General features: G+C 40.8%; 1 protein-coding gene across 1 annotated transcript in view; it reads right to left on the bottom strand.

The window, feature by feature from the left end:
- The window catches only part of LOC120986498 (complement C3-like), a 445,179-nt gene that overhangs the window by 42,395 nt on the left and 381,297 nt on the right, over nucleotides 1-21,487 (bottom strand). The window contains exons 33-37 of the mRNA XM_040415121.1: nucleotides 14,962-15,120; nucleotides 14,798-14,857; nucleotides 12,454-12,544; nucleotides 4,731-4,782; nucleotides 3,808-3,895 (exon numbers count right to left, since the gene is read on the bottom strand). Coding sequence (XP_040271055.1) covers nucleotides 3,808-3,895; nucleotides 4,731-4,782; nucleotides 12,454-12,544; nucleotides 14,798-14,857; nucleotides 14,962-15,120 — 450 coding nt within the window. The remainder of the gene's footprint in view (nucleotides 1-3,807; nucleotides 3,896-4,730; nucleotides 4,783-12,453; nucleotides 12,545-14,797; nucleotides 14,858-14,961; nucleotides 15,121-21,487) is intronic.

Genomic DNA, 21,487 nt, shown 5'->3' with positions numbered 1-21,487 from the left:
CCAATCTGTTTTGGCTTTAACCGATTCTGGTCCTAACCAAACTTTTAGAAAAACTCGTCAAACCTGAACCGAACCTTGACTGGTTTGCTCATCTTTAAAGGGGTTATCCGAGTTATTTTTTTGTTCTTTCTATGTTCCTAACTAGACAAATGTAACAGCTTTCCAATTCACTCACTTTATCTCCAATGGCTGGTTTCTCAGATTTCACTGAGGGTCACATGACCTGTGATATCAGCTTCTCTCCCTGCTCTGATAAAGGTCGTTTACAAGCCTGTAAACGAGATGTCACTGTCATGGCCACACCCCCCCCCTTCACGGCCGTCTACTCTCTGCTAGGATTCTTAACCCCTTCAGCTGTACAGCTCTGCAGGCAGTGAGGAGACAATTCTGGCACTAAAGCTGATATACTAGAGAGAGCATTGCACAAGAAGGTAGGGGGAAGATTCTGTGTGTATTAGAAGTGTCATTATACAGGTGGGACATGTAGTCCTACACATACAACATGCTGCAGAGTCTCCCAGCACTCAGGGCAGCTCTTGTATCCACTCCCTTAGCAGTGTCATTATACAGCTGGGACTTGTAGTCCTACACATACAACATGCTGCTTAGTCTCCCAGCAGGCAGACATGTTACTCAGGGCAGCACTTGTATTCACTCCCTTAGCAGAGCAGGGGGAGGGTCAGAGGTTGTTTTTATTGCATGTAAACAAAGGCCCAGAAAAGAACCAGGGAAATGAGGAAAAATATATATTTTTTGGCATAAAACTTGCTTAGCTCAGTTATATATCAGATTTTCAGTGCTATATTATTTTTTTTTTTCATAACTCGGACAACCCCTTTAATTACTATCATGGTAAATTGTCAATACCAGTGTGCACTGTGTTTGCTAGTACCGTTTAATAATCTGTGTGTACCAAGCTTGTGACTTTTTATTTTTAGAACTAATAAAATGTCTGGAAAAATAGTACAAAACAAAAGACCCATGCCTTGTCTTCCCGTAGTCAAAATGTGGGTAGTAGCAGCAACAGACATCCAGCTAGTAGTAATAGTAGTAGTAGTAGGCCACATTTCTCCCTAGCTTTCAAAAGGTGCAACTTTATTATTGAGGACAAAGATGATGAGATTGTGGACTGGATAGCTCACTGGTTCACTGTGCATTAGAGCCATGTGTCACAGCATTCCTCTTGCTCTTCCTCTTCATTGCAGCCCCAGAGAAGCCTTTAAGTTCCAGTTGCATCCTCTCTATCCTCACTGCTCTTCCTAGGGGGCGCCTACTTTTTTCCTAAGAAGAGGCAACAAAACCCCACCACGCACTATGGCATATAGTAAAGAGAGTCTCCCTCTTGATGAGTTGTAAGAAAATTTAGACTAGAACCTTCAGAATCACAGGTGCATATCCATTATAAAAAAGAAAATGGCTGCACACCATTATGCATACAAACGATAGAGCTAAAAAATGGTGATCATTCTAAATAAAAGTGGTACAATACCTACTATAAATGAGTCAATGGAAGCTCAGAAGCCCCAGGTAGATGGGCGTGTTCAGTCTAAAAGAGGCGCTACCCTCAATTAATACTGCAAGAAAATTTAGACTAGAACCTTTAGAATCACAGGTGCATATCCATGAACACGCCCATCTACCTGGGGCTTCTGAGCAGAGTACGTATGTAGCTGGTTCCTACACTGCCCTAAATATTGTAGGCTTAGGTAAGTCCAAAGACAGGCAGTATACTAGTGTTAGGGACCCATCTGCAGAAGCCACCTTGACGCCTGGTAGATGGGCCAGACACACGTTTGATCAAATATGTGCGCTAAGAGCTTCCATTGACTCATTTATAGTAGGTATTTACCACGTTTATTTAGAATGATCCCCATTTCTTAGCTCTATCGTTTGTATATATATAATGCTGTGTAGCCATTTTCTTTTTTATAATGTTGATGAGTTGTGTGATTACAGTCAGTGTTTGGACTACCATGAGGAGGGGGTTCAGGGGAAGGTGCTGGACCCCATGGCTGTGCTGTTGGTAGTGGCACTAGCCTTGGTTGTGGCAGTAAGGACAGTGCTAGCGATAGTGGCAGTCAGGGCAAAGTTGTGGTTCCACGTCTTTACCAAAATTCAATTCTGTTGTAAAATTGACCATTTCTCTATGTCATCAGCCGCAGTTTCTGCCATATTTCATCAAATGGACTTAGTTAATCATCCATAGTGGGGCACTTCTGTGCTTTTATCAAAATTTTATTTGGCTATAAAATTGAATACTTCTTTATGTCATCAATCACAGTTTTTGCTATATTCCATCAAATGGAATTCTGGCTAGGCCTAAGTAGTGGCACACTTTTGCACCTTTACCAAAATTTTATTATTCTATAAAATGAAATATTTAGCCACCATTTCTGCTATATACAATTGGATGGACTTCTGGCCAGGCGCCCGTAGGGACGCCCCTCCACGTCTTCACCAAAATTGTATTCTTCTGTAAAATGTAATATTTATCAGCAGTTTCTGCCATATTCCATTGCTGAGACTTGTGGCCAGACATCCATAGTGGTGCACTTCTGCGCCTTCACCAAAATCTAACTCTTGAATAACTACTGGAGGTTTCTGCCATAGTCTTTCGCTTAGACTTCTAGCGAGGCACACTATCGCGCCTTCACCAAAATTTTATTCTGCTGTATGATATGCGTACTTTTGCCCAGCTGTCCACTTTTTTCCTATAACATTGTTTTCTAAATGACTGTGGCCTTTCCCTGGCACATACCCTGTTCCCTGTCCTCATGAACTTCTGGGAAGGCAAATATCTGGAACTGGCCCAGTTTGCTCTGTCTGTTCTGTCTTGTCCATTCTCCACTGTCATTTCAGATATGAGTATTCAGCATGGCAGGTGACATTGGCACACCCAAAAGGACGAAGTTGTCCTCCGCCAGTGTATAAAACATCACTTTTGTTAAAATGAACATGGCATTGATCTGTGAGGAATTTCACAGACCTCTGACTGAGGCCAATCTATAGATCTGTCCTTGCTGATAGTTCCCCATCATGCCAATGTCGCTGTCTGCTACCATGATAGTCTGTTCCATATGGTTGCTGCTGCCAACATGACATTGGCAGCAGCCTTACTGCAATTTTGGCAGCAGCCTTACTGTAATTTGTGGATGCTTGTACAGAATGAGCCTTCTGACATTAAGATGAGTGTGTGTACAAGGGATATGCCCCCATTGAGGCATACTTTTTAGATGAACAAGACACAGTTTTTTTTTTTTTTACCATAACACCATGTGTATTTAGACACCATTTGCCCCCAATAAGGGAAATTTTTTGGAAGCTTTCTAATATAAAAAAGCATAAAACATACAACGGCACAGTGTGTTTTTAAACTCGCTGTTTGTCATCACCTTTCAAATATGTGTTTAACCATATCTATGCGTGTCAGTTTTACTGTGATATTACACGCTTGCGGGGGGAGGGGTGGCTGTAGAGGAGAGAAAGAGCAAAAATTTGTAAAGCAAATTAGCAAAAAGAATCCTAGGAGAGTAAGGGGTTATAAACTGATTTTATGGGTAATTGGAGCAACTTTGATTTTTCATTAGTGTGGAATTAATTCAGGTACAAATAAAATGTATTCAAACATTCAACAAATCCTACACCAAAAGAATTTCAAGAGATGCGTTTCCAATGTCAGTCTTCTACTCTTTACAATTAAAGACATTTTGTCCCTTCAATACATGATCTATTCTAAAAATCTTATTGGACCATTGTTTAATTATCATTAAAACAGATCTTCGACTCTTAAATCTGATTGCAACTCACCTTATTAAGGTCATTTATATCTGGAGCATAACCAGTCATCATAGACATATCAATGATGGACATGGTGGCACTTCGGTTCTGAAGGAATCTGCAAAAGAAAATAATAATAATCTACAGATTCTAAATGTAGCCTCTTGAGATATACATTACATTTCTGTATTCTCTTTACAGTCCATAGTTCTACAACTCCAGTCCAACAAGTATTTTGGATATATTTTTTGCCTCCAGGTAAAAACATATTTAAACATGTTTTTCATAATGCAAATTATTTTCTCCAAAGGAAATTACTCCTGTAATTGAAAATATATTAATCTTGGACAACAGCAAAACAAACACTGAATTTATATGTCTTTGGAAATCCCTTTTAATTAGAAGGGTCTACCAACTTTGGGTGAAATGAAGCATTACACTGCTCTCATTGAAATAATTGAAACATCCATGTAACACTTACTATAGTTGTGCCGAGTACAATCTATGGGAAAGTTTTTAGAAAACCCAACATAGGAAAGTCTTGGGGTAATGAAATATTACAAATCTCTAACATCCATCGTTATTGTAGCCCAAATCTATATTCACTGTTGTAATTATTCATTAAGAAGTAATTTACAGCATGAAAGTGCTTAGCTGCAAAGGATATGAACAATTGTTAGCAATGTTTGGTTCCCACTGTGGTACAGAGATCTGAAGAAAAGTCCTGGCACCGTAGAGTATGTTCATATGCAACACCATCACTGAACCATCTACAAAAGACAGGAAGATACACTACTTTCTAAGAACTAAATATGGATTCTTGGTAACTGTGAAGGGACAGACTGGACATCAGAAGTGAGACTTTTTGCCTTCTATCTGTATACACCATGTGGTTGTAAATATCATATTGACACATTGTTGCATTAACATAATTAGCAAATGATGGAACTTACCTGGTGCAAATAGTAACGGAAACAGTCGAAAAAGCCTCATTAGGTCTCTTAACTGTGTGAAAAATTAAAAAATTTCATATGATTTCGGTTTCATTTGTCTAGTCAATTTAAATTTTCCACCCAATCCCACCTGATGCTTTTGGTACTTTGGTATCCAGAGGATAGGTCATCAGTATAAACGTCTTGGAAAACCCTGTTTAAAGGGGTTATCCAGCTTTTACAATTGATGGCCTATCCTCAGGATAGACCATCACTCTCTGATCAGCAGGATTCTGACATTCTGCACCCCCGGCAATCAGCTGTTCTGCAGTGGTTCCAGTGCCGTACGTTTGTGTTGGAACTACACAGCTCTGTCTACTCCAGAATAGATAGACCTGTGTAGTTTCAGTGCCAGTTCTACACCAAGACAGCTAATTGGCAGGGGTGTGGGGTTTCAGACCCCTGCAAACCAGATAGTGATGGTGTAGAGTGCAGATAGGGCATCTCTTGCAAAAAGCTAAATAACCCCTATTAGGAAATTGTCAAAGTCTAATGATCCAAATGCTAAAAGTGCTTCTTCTGCTCCCAGTATTCTCTTCCTATTGTAGAACATCTAAATACCCAAAAAGGTAAAACCGCATGATATCACATTCCTCTCAACTTAACACTGACCCCTGTAGAAGCCAGATTTTTTTCTGCTTTTATGTTCATTATGTGTGTGAGATATTTGGTGTCTTTTCTTACATGGGTGCCTTGCTTGAAACACTCTGATGTTGGAATTTGCTACTAGTGAAGCAGAAAGGATTTATTTTTTACCCTTTTTGCCCTGTTGAGAGGCAATTATAGGTTTGATGAGGAGGAGACAATACTGACCGCAAGAAGAAGACTTGACATTGGACCCTTCTGGCAGGCCATTCCTAGAAGCCTCTCTATTCACTGTATATTTTCTGTGTTTTTATCTATTTTGTGATTATAATGAGCTCAAGAATTATGTATACTGAGTTGGTACTGTAGACTTTTATGGTCGCCAAGCCATCTTTACCCCCTAGAAGTCATATACCAAAATAATTTGGGGTCTGCTATGTCATGGAGACAAAATTTAGTGCTAGATTTTGGAACTATATGTTAAAGTCAAACCTATAGAAAGTGAAAATAATTTTTGTTTGCTTTCTTATTTGTGTTACTCCAGTAAATTAATCTAATAATAAAAAACACTTCTATTAGGACCACTCCTTCATCAATACCAGACTTATTGTGAAATGTTTTCCGTTCCATCACGTTGGTTTATTGCTCTCATTAAGAGAAACATAAAAAGTCTTTCATTTGTAGGATACATTTTAACCCTTTCATGACCAAAGGTCATTGATGCCCCAGTGTCCAGGTCAAAATTTACAAATCTGACATGCGTCACTTTAAGTGGTAATAGCTTTGGAACACTTTTACTTATCCACGCCATTCTGAGATTGTTTTCTCTTGACACATTGTACTTCATGACAGTCATAAATTTGAGTCAATATATATCACCTTTATTTATGAAAAAATCCCAAATTTACCAAAAAAATTTAAAAATTTGCAATTTTCAAAATTTCAATTTCTCTGCTTCTAAAACAGAAAGTGATACCTCATAAAATATTTATTCCATAACATTCCCCATATGTCTACTTTATGTTGGCATCATTTTGGAAATGTTATTTTATTTTTCTAGGACATTACAAGGCTTAGAAGTTTAGAAGCAATTCTTAAAATTTTTAAGAAAATTTCCAAAACCCACTTTTTAAGAAATAGTTCAGGTCTGAAGTCACTTTGTGGGGCTTACATAGTGGATACCCCCATAAATGACCCCATTGTAGAAACTACACCCCTCAAGTTACTTAAAACCAATTTTACAAACGTTATTAACCCTTTAGGTGTTCCACAAGAATTAAAGGAAAATGGAGATGAAATTTCTAAATTTCACTTTTTTAGCAGATTTTCTATTTTATTACATTTTTTTCTTTAACACATTAAGGGTTAACAGCCAAACAAAACAATATTTATTACTCTGATTCTGCGGTTTACAGAAACACCCCACATGTGGTCGTAAACTGATGTAAGGGCGCACGGCAGGGCACAGAAGGAAAGGAACACCGTATGGTTTATGGAAGGCAGATTTTGCTGGATTGGTTTTCTGAACGCCATATGTTTTTTATTTTTCTACCGATCGTCTTGTGCAGGGGCTCATTTTTTGCATAAAGAGTTGAGGTTTTTATTGGTACCATTTTTGGGTACATAGGATTTTTTGATCATTCATTATTACACTTTATGGGACAAGGTGGCCAAAAAATTGGCTGTTTTGGAACAGTTTTTTGTTTGTTTTGTTTTTACAGCGTTCATCTGAGGGGTTAGGTCATGTGACAGTTTTATAGAGCAGATCATTACGGATGTGGCAATACCCAATATGTATAATTTTTCTTATTTATTTAAGTTTTACACAATAATAGCATTTCTGAAACCCAAAAAATTATGTTTTAGTGTCTCCATAGTCTGAGAGCCATATGTGTGGTTTTTGTTTGTTTTTTTTGTTTTTTTTATAGGAAAAGGAAATTTATTTTTTACATTTTTATTTATTTATTTTTACTTTTATTATTTTCATTTTTTTTTTTATTAGTTCCCTCTTGGATCTTGAAGATCCAGTGGGGCTGATGGTTGTACTATACTTTGCAATGCTCTTGCATTGCAAAGTATAATACAATCAGATGCCTGTAGGTGGCAGCAATGGACGCCTATACCATGGCAACCGGACGCCTTTGCAAAGCGTCCGGTTGCCATGGCAATCAGCGGGCGCTGCGATCGCAGCCCTGATGGTTGAGAGAGAGGGAGCCCCCTCCCTCCATTAACCCCATGGATTCCGCTACTGCGGCATCTATGGGGTTACAGCAGTGTCAGCATAGAGCTGACACACGCTGCTGATGGCGGCGGCTCAGGAATGGAGCCGCCGCTATCACACACACAAGGGGGACCGCATCGGGGGCAGGGGACAGGGGGCAGCGGACAGGGGGCAGCATTTTACTTACAGATCGGGGCAGGAGGGGGCGGACCGCATCGGGGGGGCAGGATAAGAAGATTGACAAGAAGGGGGCACAGATCGGGGCAGGAGGGGGCGGACCGCATCGGGGGCAGGACAAGAACAAGGAGGGGGCACAGATCGGGGGCTTCAAGGGGGCACAGATCGGGGGCTTCAGGACACATTACCGATTTCAGGCTCTGATCTGCAGAGCGCAGATCAGAGCCTAAAACCGGCATTTTAACACTGCCGCGATCCGATTGGTTAGTCTGCATAGGCTAACCAATCGGATCGATTGCCGGCAAGGGGCCACTCTGATTGTGGCCCCTGATTGGCATTACTGCACTGTATGCTGTCCGTGACAGCATACAGGGCAGGGGCAGAAGCTTTAATCCAAGCGTTTTGCAGCGCTTGGATTAAAGAGCTGCCAGAACGTATATATACGTGGTAGCTGCACGGGGGTATGTGCAGCTATCACGTATATACAGGGAGTGCAGAATTATTAGGCAAGTTGTATTTTTGAGGATTAATTTTATTATTGAACAACAACCATGCTCTCAATGAACCCAAAAAACTCATTAATATCAAAACTGAATATTTTTGGAAGTAGTTTTTAGTTTGTTTTTAGTTTTAGCTATTTTAGGGGGATATCTGTGTGTGCAGGTGACTATTACTGTGCATAATTATTAGGCAACTTAACAAAAAAACAAATATATACCCATTTCAATTATTTATTTTTACCAGTGAAACCAATATAACATCTCAACATTCACAAATATACATTTCTGACATTCAAAAACAAAACAAAAACAAATCAGTGACCAATATAGAGACCTTTCTTTGCAAGGACACTCAAAAGCCTGCCATCCATGGATTCTGTCAGTATTTTGATCTGTTCACCATCACCATTGCGTGCAGCAGCAACCACAGCCTCCCAGACACTGTTCAGAGAGGTGTACTGTTTTCCCTCCTTGTAAATCTCACATTTGATGATGGACCACAGGTTCTCAATGGGGTTCAGATCAGGTGAACAAGGAGGCCATGTCATTAGATTTTCTTCTTTTATACCTTTTCTTGCCAGCCACGCTGTGGAGTACTTGGACGCGTGTGATGGAGCATTGTCCTGCATGAAAATCATGTTTTTCTTGAAGGATGCAGACTTCTTCCTGTACCACTGCTTGAAGAAGGTGTCTTCCAGAAACTGGCAGTAGGACTGGGAGTTGAGCTTGACTCCATCCTCAACCCGAAAAGGCCCCACAAGCTCATCTTTGATGATACCAGCCCAAACCAGTACTTCACCTCCACCTTGCTGGCGTCTGAGTCGGACTGGAGCTCTCTGCCCTTTACCAATCCAGCCACGGGCCCATCCATCTGGCCCATCAAGACTCACTCTCATTTCATCAGTCCATAAAACCTTAGAAAAATCAGTCTTGAGATATTTCTTGGCCCAGTCTTGACGTTTCAGCTTGTGTGTCTTGTTCAGTGGTGGTCGTCTTTCAGCCTTTCTTACCTGGGCCATGTCTCTGAGTATTGCACACCTTGTGCTTTTGGGCACTCCAGTGATGTTGCAGCTCTGAAATATGGCCAAACTGGTGGCAAGTGGCATCTTGGCAGCTGCACGCTTGACTTTTCTCAGTTCATGGGCAGTTATTTTGCACCTTGGTTTTTCCACACGCTTCTTGCGACCCTGTTGACTATTTTGAATGAAACGCTTGATTGTTCGATGATCACGCTTCAGAAGCTTTGCAATTTTAAGAGTGCTGCATCCCTCTGCAAGATATCTCACTATTTTTGACTTTTCTGAGCCTGTCAAGTCCTTCTTTTGACCCATTTTGCCAAAGGAAAGGAAGTTGCCTAATAATTATGCACACCTAATATAGGGTGTTGATGTCATTAGACCACACCCCTTCTCATTACAGAGATGCACATCACCTAATATGCTTAATTGGTAGTAAGCTTTCGAGCCTATACAGCTTGGAGTAAGACAACATGCATAAAGAGGATGATGGGGTCAAAATACTCATTTGCCTAATAATTCTGCACGCAGTGTATACAGATTGCAGACGTGAAGGGGTTAATGTCTATCGTCTCTTTGTAATAGAAGATAGATATCTTTGCGATAGAATGTATAGAAGGAATGATTTTACATAGCAAGCTTTCGAGACAATTCTCCTCCTTTTTGCGATATTATGCCTGACAAAGAGACTGAGAGTTGTCTCTAAAGCTTGTTTTTGATTGATTTTGATAGCCATTAAAAGGTATCATACCTGCAGAACTCCTATTTTTCTCTAATGAAAGGAATAAACCATAGCTAATGTAATTTAGGGTGATCATCTCTAAGAGGTTTCCCTATAGCTTTTTATTGAACTGAAAAGAACCAGCATTGTGGCTACTGGTCTGGAATGCTGATCTTTTTTTATTTTTATTTTTTTTATTAATTATCTTTATTAATATGTCAAAACAAGTTACAATAAACAGAAGAATTGAGTAAACACTCCACATATTCAATATATTTTCCTCTTATCCCTATTCCCCCAGACCAACCCCCTCCCCCCACGCCGAACCTGTGATGCGTCTGCCCTCCCCTCCCCCCTGGCCCCCCACCCAAAAAAAGGGGCAGAGACAGGGGGGGAGGGGAGAGGAAAAATAAAAATAAAAAAAATAATATAAAATAAAAATGTTATAATAAATAAATCAGTAAATAAAGTTTTATAAATTGTTACAACCAGTAAAGTCTTCCAACCTCCCCATATCCTAATCCACTTCTCATCCTCATCTCTCTGCCTGTACAAGATTTGCTCATAGTTTTTTACCTTGTTAACTAGATTTATCCATGTATTTAATTCTGGAGTGTGCCGAGCAAACCAGGTCCGACTAACCAAAATTCTAGCTAGCAGCAATATCCTGCCTAAGAAAATCTTTTGATACTAATGGCTGCTTATTGTGGAAAACTCATTAAGCAAGAACACTTGTGGTTAAAAAGGTATTCGTATTTTGAGTTTATAAATATCTTCAAGATCCGCCACCTTTCTCTTCAGAAGATTAAATTCTATCTTCAGTGTGGAAATTTCAGAGTTTGTTTTTTGGGATTCATTCTGTATAAGAACCATAGAGCTCTCCACATTGTTAACTCTGTCTCGAATTTTTTACAAATCGTCTCTAATCAATCCCCAGTCAACTTGGATAGACCCGAGTTGGGTTTTAATGCCCTGTATTAAGTCCCCGTTCTGTTTTACCGCCAGCAATATTTCTTTTACCGGAGAGGAATTGACACTAGGCATATTTTCTCCCTCTATACCCTCTTCTTGAGAGTGTCCATGGACTTTTTGTGGTTCTATTTCCATCACCTCAAAATTATATTTTTTTTTTGAGCCAATATCCTTTTGTCCACCCCTCGTATTAACCCTTGGAGACCTCAGGAATTGATCTAGTTTTGTCGCTTCAAAGGTTTTAGTACCCGGATTCTGACCGGAAAGGTCTGCCGAGCGCCTACTGGCTTTTGGAGCCATTTCCTGTTCCTATTTCTTTTTTTTTCTTTTTTATTACTTATTCATTTATGTATTTATTTATTTATTTTTTCTTCCTCCCTTTTTATTTCTTCCTCTTCTTTAATTTCTCAAATTTTTTTTCCTCTTTTTTTTGTATTTTGTTCCTTTTATATTTGTATTTGTGTTATATTTTATATTTGTATTCACCTCCTTGTTCTCTCAAAAATAAACCATATAAAAAGTAGGTTAAGTATACTCTAGTACACTTTCATTCTTTTCGATTGGGTTCGTTAGTAGTTAGTATAGGAGGAAAAAGGACATGGGGGAGCCAGAGGGAACAAGCAGGAACATGGAGGCAGGAACAAACAGGAACAATCTCACCAGCTTTTTCCGCTCCTTGACCATCCGAGTGTCCTCGGAGATCCCACCTGGACGTCCAAAAGAAGACCCCTCGATCCCAGGAATCACTGAAGGGGGGGCAGAGCAAAAGGGGGTAGTGGCCGCCAGATAAAACCCTAATGTCCAGGACAGGCAGAGCAGCCGACCTCGCTCCTATAGCCACCACAATCAACCCCTGCCACCGGAGTCAAAGCATGGGACACGGAGCGGAGGAGGTGGGCACTATCACCGGCAAGAACCGGAGAATCAGAAAGCGCACCCGCAATCAAGGAATCCGGGATCCCAGGTGCAACAGGAGCCAGCCGACTGCGCTATGCCCCGCCAACCAGAAAGCAGATGGACCAGAGCGGCAGAAGCGAATGAGGGGGGACAGGGATAGCAGTCCTTCAGTCCAGATGATCCCAACGAGCTGAGTCCCAGAGGTGAGGTGGGGAAGGCAGGAGGATCAGAAGAGCCGGAGACACAAACACCGCTAGGCAACAAGCAGAGTCAGGGGCTAGGGGAACAGCATACACCCCAGGTCCATGGAGGCAGGAACGGCCACGGAGACGCCGAGAGCAGCGGGATAGCGGGGTAGCCGAGCCACGGGGAGAGAGGAGAGCGTGACGTACTACGTCTACGTCATCACGTCATCACTGATCTCTTACCGGAATGCTGATCTTTAGCGTTTCACTGTGCTGTTCTGCATGGTTTTTACATTTGGCATAGATAGGCATATGCATTAGGCCGTGCTACTAATCACATTCTCTCGATCCCCACATCATGGCTTCTAAATGTAAAATCACAAAATAATCACAAGAAGCAAATATCTTACATTCTGGTTCCTCCTGAATGGTCACCGACAGACTGAAGTTGTTGCATTTTCTCTCTTTCTCAGTCTCAAAAGCATGATGGATAGAAAATACCTTGTGGATAAATGGAATTATAATTGTTAAAGTTCATTATAAAGAACATAAAAACTATAACTATAATTCTAATATCCCTCATTATTATTCTGAATATCAACCAGTGACTCTAAGTTGCCTATATAGTGCCTAGAGGGAGTCCGTGGTAGTCTGAAATCCATCTCTTGTCTGATAGAAGGCTCAGGATGTTCCACCATGATCTTGTTAAGAGCAGGTCTCTATCATCTCTACAAGGTATGCGTAAAGGTATTGTCTAAAAAGGAAAGGTATAGGGCGGCTCTCCCTCCGATTGGGGATGGCAATGTGCTCCAAACTGATGTCGCACTCTAATCACCAAAAATTGTACAAAGAAGGTGAATGGGCACTCTTATATCTGGACTCACACAGAATCAACATGGCATCACTAAATTCATTTATTATGTAGATACAAGTATCAAGGGGAATAGGAGATATAGGTATATAGTATATAATACAAATCGATATCCGTACCGATAACTCCAATATTCTATAGCTATTATGCAAATTTATAGAAAGATATCCCTGTGGCATATATTGCCCTCTATATTGTGGCGGAATTGATGGTTCAAATCAACATACTCCACTAGCTGGATATATAGTCATATTTATATTTTTAATATTTTTTATTATTTTTTTTATATGTAATGTTCAATATACATGATTGTATATTTGTTATATATTTTGTATAATTGTTTACATCAAATGACAGTGCAACTAGCTTTATTCAAAATAATCCATAGAAAGGTTTCCATATAAGTCAGTGATGCTTAGGAACAGAAAACGCACCAATGCAAAAAAGACGCAAGGGACATGCAATAGAACCCCAACCTAAGGAGAATCCTATTCAACAGCACCAGATCCATCCCAGATTTACTATAGAGCTCCCTTGTAAGATAGAGAGATAAAAGCTGGTCAGCCAGACAGATCAAACATAGCCACTGAGGAAGGAGGCAGGATAGTCTTCGAAGCGCGTCTGGCGTGGAGGATAAGAGATTTGTATCTGGCAATAACCGGCAAATGGAAAAACTAACATTGCTGTTTTAGCTATTGTTAAAGAAAGCGCTTTTCATCTAAAAGGAGCCCAGATCACTCGGTAGCATCTGACGTGCAACAGGAAGTAGCAGGAAGCTAGTGAAGCTCAATTACCTGCTCAGGTACTGCCGAAGACACGAGCGACGCCCGAGACAAACAGGGAACCATACTACAAAGTAACTCCGGGACAACCAGAGAAGTACCTCTGACCCACAGCAGGACCTGCTCACCAGTCACAACAGACCATATTTGCACCAGTGAGGTATTCCCGAAACCCTCTTATAAAAGATAAAAGTCAGAGGTAAGCTTACCCTTTACTCACACCACGTGGGACCCCACAAACTGGATATCATCTCCATACATGTGAATACAGGACTATTCTCTGACAAATAGCACGATATAACATATAATACGGAAACCTCTTATTAGATCGCATTGTGAATCGAATATTTCAGACTGCAACATTGGATATGAAGCAATATAGTAAGCTACATTCCCAAAAGAGATATCAGATATATCTTAGGGAAGAAATTATACTACCATTACTGCAGAGCTCTTTCAGATTGTGGGCAATACACGATTCATCACTTTGATCAAATAATTAATATAGAAGAATTTTTTCTGTGAGCACATTGGAACTTTAAAGTTCACAATATCTACTGTTGCTGCACGTCCACCATTTTTTGTATATTTTTTCACAATATTTTTCACAGCAGTATACAGACTTTACATGGACTTGGATGCCCTCACCTACAGCTCACAGCTTTGTGTTTGATATACACACCTTCAGTCACAATCTCCTACCTGTGTATTGCAATTTAGGAGGACTTACTCACTTGCTCCAACCCGGGATTTGAACGAACTCTATTTGGGTTGCAATTTCTATATCCCAGTAGCTACCTTACTCAGTCCATGATAACTAGTATGCATATTTTATTGTATCTTTTTGAATAGTTGCAGGATTGCTGATTTTATGCATGACGTCTTGCTTTTTATTATATATTATCGGTACGGATATCGATTTGCATTATATACTATATACCTATATCTCCTATTCCCTTTGATACTTGCATCTACATAAGAAATGAATTTAGTGATGCCATATTGATTCTGTGTGAGTCCAGATATAAGAGTGCCCATTCACCTTCATTGTCTGAAAAGGCCAATCCCTTCAAACACTGGCAAAACGCATTCTTCCCTTACCGTCAAAGTGCCTTGACCTTTCCCTTTTGCAGTAACTGTAAAGTTTCCAACTGCTTTTGTCTGCAAAGAAATAGATTAAGTCATTACAGTCCCAAGAACTCTTATTTCTGCACACCAGCGACTCCTCTTTTACTACTGACCCCATCACATCCCTGGGTTCTTACCGTTGCTGATCGGGTCAGCAAGAGTTCTGAAAGGCTGAGACGAAGAGGTATATGGTTGGTTCTCCCAGGTAATTTGAAGGAGACATCCATTTCCAAGTCTTTGAAAGCTGGTACGACTATCTGGTACTGAGCAAGAGCTTCAAACTGCATCATAGTGGACTAGAACCAAAGAGTTAGAGAAGACTAATGATAAGGACATTGCACCACCCCAGCATATAGAACAATGTTACAGATATTTCTGAGCTAAATTGTTAATGTTTTAATTAAACAATGCAAACGTTAATTGACTTTTTCATTGGATATAAATGTCTTTTGTCACAAGATAACAATGTGATATGTGTTATCACTAGAGAAGAGATGTTTCGGCCGGTTTGCAGAATTAGTGGCAAATCATATAAAAAAGTCTGTTTCCTGGCTGCAGAAAGCCTTTATAATGGTGTAGAACACTGTGCCTTGCATTAACACACATAGGGAGTCTGCTGTGGTAGTGAAACAATACTGTGAGTCAGTATGACACGCACATGACAGGCATCGCTCTTAGAATTACTGCAGACTTCACTTATTTGGGCAGTTACGGGGCCAAAACTGACCATATAATTCAAGTGTGAACTCAGCCTTACAGGTCAATGTTAGCATCAAGAAGAAGCGCACTCCTTTTACACCGTCGGCAGATTCCACATAGATGTCTACAGAACCTGTTCTATTAAACGCTTATACAAGTAGAGCCTCCCCAACAGAGTGAAGAGGGTGTCAGCAGTAAGTTTGTGTTAGACGTCACTGATTATTTTACCCTTCTTCTGATCCATCAGAACAATAACCCCCTAAAAAACGATTCTGTCCGTGAAGCATCCACCTTCACTCGGTCAGCATTTGGTCAGTAATCCACCAGTATTGCTAAAGCCCAAAAAAACAGGAGTGTATCCAAAACAGAGATGACACGTGAATGGAATATTTGCATGTCTTCTGTGTTTTGTACCCACTCCTGCTTTTGGCTACCAAATCATAAGCCAATTCTGATGCAAAACAGGGACCATGTCATGCAGACCTTATAGCTGTTACATATAGAATGTGTCGGCAGATAAGAACCATTTGGCCCATCTAGTCTGCCCAATATACTGAATACTATGGATAGCCCCCGGCCCTATCTTATACACCCTGTACAGAATTATTAGGCAAATGAGTATTTTGACCACATCATCCTCTTTATGCATGTTGTCGTACTCCAAGCTGTATAGGCTCGAAAGCCTACTACCAATTAAGCATATTAGGTGATGTGCATCTCTGTAATGAGAAGGGGTGTGGTCTAATGACATCAACACCCTATATCAGGTGTGCATAATTATTAGGCAACTTCCTTTCCTTTGGCAAAATGGGTCAAAAGAAGGACTTGACAGGCTCAGAAAAGTCAAAAATAGTGAGATATCTTGCAGAGGGAAGCAGCACTCTTAAAATTGCAAAGCTTCTGAAGCGTGATCATCGAACAATCAAGCATTTCATTCAAAATAGTCAACAGGGTCGCAAGAAGCGTGTGGAAAAACCAAGGCGCAAAATAACTGCCCATGAACTGAGAAAAGTCAAGCGTGCAGCTGCCAAGATGCCACTTGCCACCAGTTTGGCCATATTTCAGAGCTGCAACATCACTGGAGTGCCCAAAAGCCCAAGGTGTGCAATACTCAGAGACATGGCCAAGGTAAGAAAGGCTGAAAGATGACCACCACTGAACAAGACACACAAGCTGAAACGTCAAGACTGGGCCAAGAAATATCTCAAGACTGATTTTTCTAAGGTTTTATGGACTGATGAAATGAGAGTGAGTCTTGATGGGCCAGATGGATCGGCCCGTGGCTGGATTTTTAAAGGGCAGAGAGCTCCAGTCCGACTCAGACGCCAGCAAGGTGGAGGTGGAGTACTGGTTTGGGCTGGTATCATCAAAGATGAGCTTGTGGGGCCTTTTCGGGTTGAGGATGGAGTCAAGCTCAACTCCCAGTCCTTCTGCCAGTTTCTGGAAGACACCTTCTTCAAGCAGTGGTACAGGAAGAAGTCTGCATCCTTCAAGAAAAACATGATTTTCATGCAGGACAATGCTCCATCACACGCGTCCAAGTACTCCACAGCGTGGCTGGCAAGAAAGGGTATAAAAGAAGAAAATCTAATGACATGGCCTCCTTGTTCACCTGATCTGAACCCCATTGAGAACCTGTGGTCCATCATCAAATGTGAGATTTACAAGGAGGGAAAACAGTACACCTCTCTGAACAGTGTCTGGGAGGCTGTGGTTGCTGCTGCACGCAATGTTGATGGTGAACAGATCAAAACACTTCCAGAATCCATGGATGGCAGGCTTTTGAGTGTCCTTGCAAAGAAAGGTGGCTATATTGGTCACTGATTTGTTTTTGTTTTGTTTTTGAATGTCAGAAATGTATATTTGTGAATGTTGAGATGTTATATTGGTTTCACTGGTAAAAATAAATAATTGAAATGGGTATATATTTGTTTTTTGTTAAGTTGCCTAATAATTATGCACAGTAATAGTCACCTGCACACACAGATATCCCCCTAAAATAGCTAAAACTAAAAACAAACTAAAAACTACTTCCAAAAATATTCAGCTTTGATATTAATGAGTTTTTTGGGTTCATTGAGAACATGGTTGTTGTTCAATAATAAAATTAATCCTCAAAAATACAACTTGCCTAATAATTCTGCACTCCCTGTATGAAGGATGGCCTTATGCCTATCCCATGCATGCTTAAACCCCTTCACTGTATTTGCAGCTACCACTTCTGCAGGAAGGCTATTCCATGCATCCACTACTCTCTCAGTAAAGTAATTCTTCCTTATATTACTTTTAAACCTTTGCCCCTCTAATTTAAAACTGTGTCCTCTTGTGGTAGTTTTTCTTCTTTTAAATATGCTCTCTTCCTTTACCGAGTTGATTCCCTTTATGTATTTAAAAGTTTCTATCATATCCCCTCTGTCTCTTCTTTCTTCCAAGCTATACATATTAAGGTCCTTTAACCTTTCCTGGTAAGTTTTATCCTGCAATCCATGTACTAGTTTAGTAGCTCTTCTCTGAACTCTTTCTAGAGTATCTATATCCTTCTGGAGATATGGCCTCCAGTACTGCGCACAATACTCCAAGTGAGGTCTCACCAGTGTTCTGTACAGCGGCATAAGCACTTCACTCTTTCTACTGCTTATACCTCTCCCTATACATCCAAGCATTCTGCTGGCATTTCGTGCTGCTCTATTACATTGTCTTCCCACCTTTAGGTCTTCTGAAATAATTACTCCTAAATCCCTTTCCTCAGATACTGAGGTCAGGACTGTGTCAAATATTCTATATTCTGCCCTTGGGTTTTTACGCCCCAGGTGCATTATCTTGCACTTATCCACATTAAATTTCAGTTTCCAGAGTTCTGACCATTCTTCTAGTTTTCCTAAATCATTTTCCATTTGGCGTTTCCCTCCAGGAACATCAACCCTGTTACATATCTTTGTGTCATCAGCAAAAAGACAAACCTTACCAGCGAGGCCTTTTGCAATATCACTTATGAAGATATTAAACAAAATCGGTCCCAGTACAGATCCCTGTGGAACCCCACTGGTAACATTACCTTGTTTTGAATGTTCTCCATTGACTACAACCCTCTGTTGTCTGTCACTCAGCCACTGCCTAATCCACTCAACAATATGGGAGTCCATGCTCAATGACTGCAGTTTATTGATAAGTCTTCTATGTGGGACAGTGTCAAAAGCCTTACTAAAATCTAGATATGCGATGTCTACTGCACCTCCACCGTCTATTATTTTAGTCACCCAGTCAAAAAAATCTATAAGATTTGTTTGACATGATCTCCCTGAAGTAAACCCATGTTGTTTTTCATCTTGCAATCCATGGGATTTTAGATGTTCCACAATCCTATCCTTTAATAGGGTTTCCATTAATTTGCCTACTATTGATGTCAGACTCACTGGTCTATAGTTGCTCGATTCCTCCCTACTACCTTTCTTGTGAATGGGCACGACATTTGCCAATTTCCAATCTTCCGGGACGACTCCTGTTACTAATGATTGGTTAAATAAATCTGTTAACGGTTTTGCCAGCTCACCACTAAGCTCTTTTAATAATTTTGGGTGTATCTCATCAGGCCCCTGTGACTTATCTGTCTTCACCTTAGACAGCAAACTTAGAACATCTTCCTCTGTAAAGATACATGCATCAAACGATTTAATAGTCATTCTTTCTAGTGGAGGTCCTTCTCCTTTTTCTTTTGTAAAAACTTAACAGAAGTATTCATTAAGGCAGTCGGCTAGCCCTTTATTCTCTTCTACATACCTTCCGTCCTTTGTTTTTAATTTAGTTATTCCTTGTTTTAATTTCCTTTTTTCATTTATATATCTGAAGAATGTCTTATCCCCTTTTTTCATAGACTGAGCTAGTTTTTCTTCTGCCTGCGCTTTAGAAGTTCTTATAACTTGCTTGGCCTCTCTCTGCCTAATCTTGTAGATTTCCTTATCTTCATTGCTCTGGGTTTTTTTATAATTACAAAATGCTAGCTTTTTATTTTTAATGATTTGGGCCACTTCTGCTGAGTACCACATTGGTCTCCTCCTTTTTTTGCTTTTACTGACAAGACTAATGCAATTTTCTGTTGCCTTCAATAATCCACCTTTTAAGTAGTCCCATTTCTCCTGGACTCCATGAAATCCGTTCCAGTCTGATAAGGACTCATTTATGACTAATTTCATTTTTGAAAAGTCTGTTTTTCTAAAATCTAAAACTTTTGTTTTTGTGTGGTGGGACTCTTTCACAGTTCTTATATTAAACCACACTGACTGGTGATCACTAGATCCCAAGGTTTCGCCTACAATGACATCATATACCGAATCCCCGTTTGTGAATACCAAATCCAAAATGGCCTCCCTCCGGGTTGGCTCCTCAACCACTTGTTGTAGAGATAACCCCAGTAGGGAATTTAGAATATCTGTACTCCTGGTAGAACTTGCTATTTTGGTTTTCCAGTTTATATCTGGAAGATTGAAATCTCCCATAATGATAACTTCTCCTTTCATTGTCATTTTAGCTATTTCTTCAACTAGTAGATCATCTAGTTCTTTAACTTGACCAGGTGGTCTATATATCACACCTACACGAGTTACTGCATGGTTAGCAAACTGCAACGTAACCCAAACTGACTCTATGTTGGCCTCACCAACTTGTATTAGGTTAGATTTAATGCTATCTTTCACATACAGGGCCACTCCTCCTCCTTTCTTGCCTTCTCTGTCTCTTCTGTATAAAGAGTACCCTGGTATGGTTATGTCCCAGTCATTTCTTTCATTAAACCATGTCTCCGTAACAGCCACTAAATCTACATTCTCAGATGCCATTATTGACCCAAGTTCATTGATTTTTTTACCTAAACTGCGAGCAGGATCCACTGTGCATCTTATTTTTCCTTGCTTCTAACAGATCAGAAGAAGAGTCAAATAAATGATGATGTCAGCCTGGCAAAGGTCAGTTTCTCCACATTTTGGGTGGACCGGCAAGTTCTTCTTGGGGCAACTATAACCCCTGTCGCACTAAACTCACTCTGATGCCACACTACTGGCTGGGCAGGACAGCTTTTCCAGGGCAAACTCTGCCAGTTGCGGCCAAATATCCAGTTTGGCTGCCCAGTAGTCCAGAGGATCTTCAATGTGGGGTGGCAGGGTGCTGTCCAAGTATGCCACCATCTGCTGGTTCAGGTCGTGCTCCAGGTCTAGCTGCTGCTGGTGAGTAGTTTCTTCACTAGGCGGGTGAAGAAAGCTGATAATCAGTGACTCTAGACTCAATTTTCTGCTAATGGAGCTAGAACTGCTCCTACCGCCCCCCCCCCACCCTGCTACAGCAGCCATGGCAGAGGAACGTGAGCGCATAGGGTCCCCCCGGTCCGACCTGCGAGAGGATGGACGATGGTGCAGATAGGTAACAGCGGGTGTAAAAAAGTCCCCCCATTTTGGACCGGTAGTGAGGGTCCAACAAGGAAGTCATCACTCTGCCGGATGGTGACAATTCGGCTGTCACTACGCAAGCAAGTGAGCATTCATCGGGCCATTTGTGCAAGTGTCTCGGAGGTACTACCTGCCTCCATCTCCACTGCATACTGCCACAGTGTGTCTGGGTCCTCTACCTTGTCTTTTTTATCGCTCTGTATTTCCTTTGGCTGCTCCTGCTACTCCTCTCCTATCACCTGTGTATAAAAACCACCCATTTTGCTACACATTGCTAGTGCTCCAATTTCCTCCTCCTCCTCCTCCAGTTCAGCCCCCAGAGGGCTCATGTGGCCGTGAGATCTAGGCACCACGTTTCCAGTTTCCTGACCAGCCAGATTTACCAGCATCTGTTCCAAGACATGAAGCAGTTGTCACAGCCAGACAGCTGAGAAGCACTCACAGGAGCTTCTCAGATCCTCCTCCTTGAATTTCTTTGTTTTGGTTTAGTTTCTCATCTCGTTAGTCTATCTCAGCTGTCATGCAGTTA

This window comes from Bufo bufo, chromosome 1 (genome assembly GCF_905171765.1).
Source record: "Bufo bufo chromosome 1, aBufBuf1.1, whole genome shotgun sequence".
NCBI classification, from domain to species: domain Eukaryota; kingdom Metazoa; phylum Chordata; class Amphibia; order Anura; family Bufonidae; genus Bufo; species Bufo bufo.
This window is presented reverse-complemented; position numbering and strand designations above follow the sequence as displayed.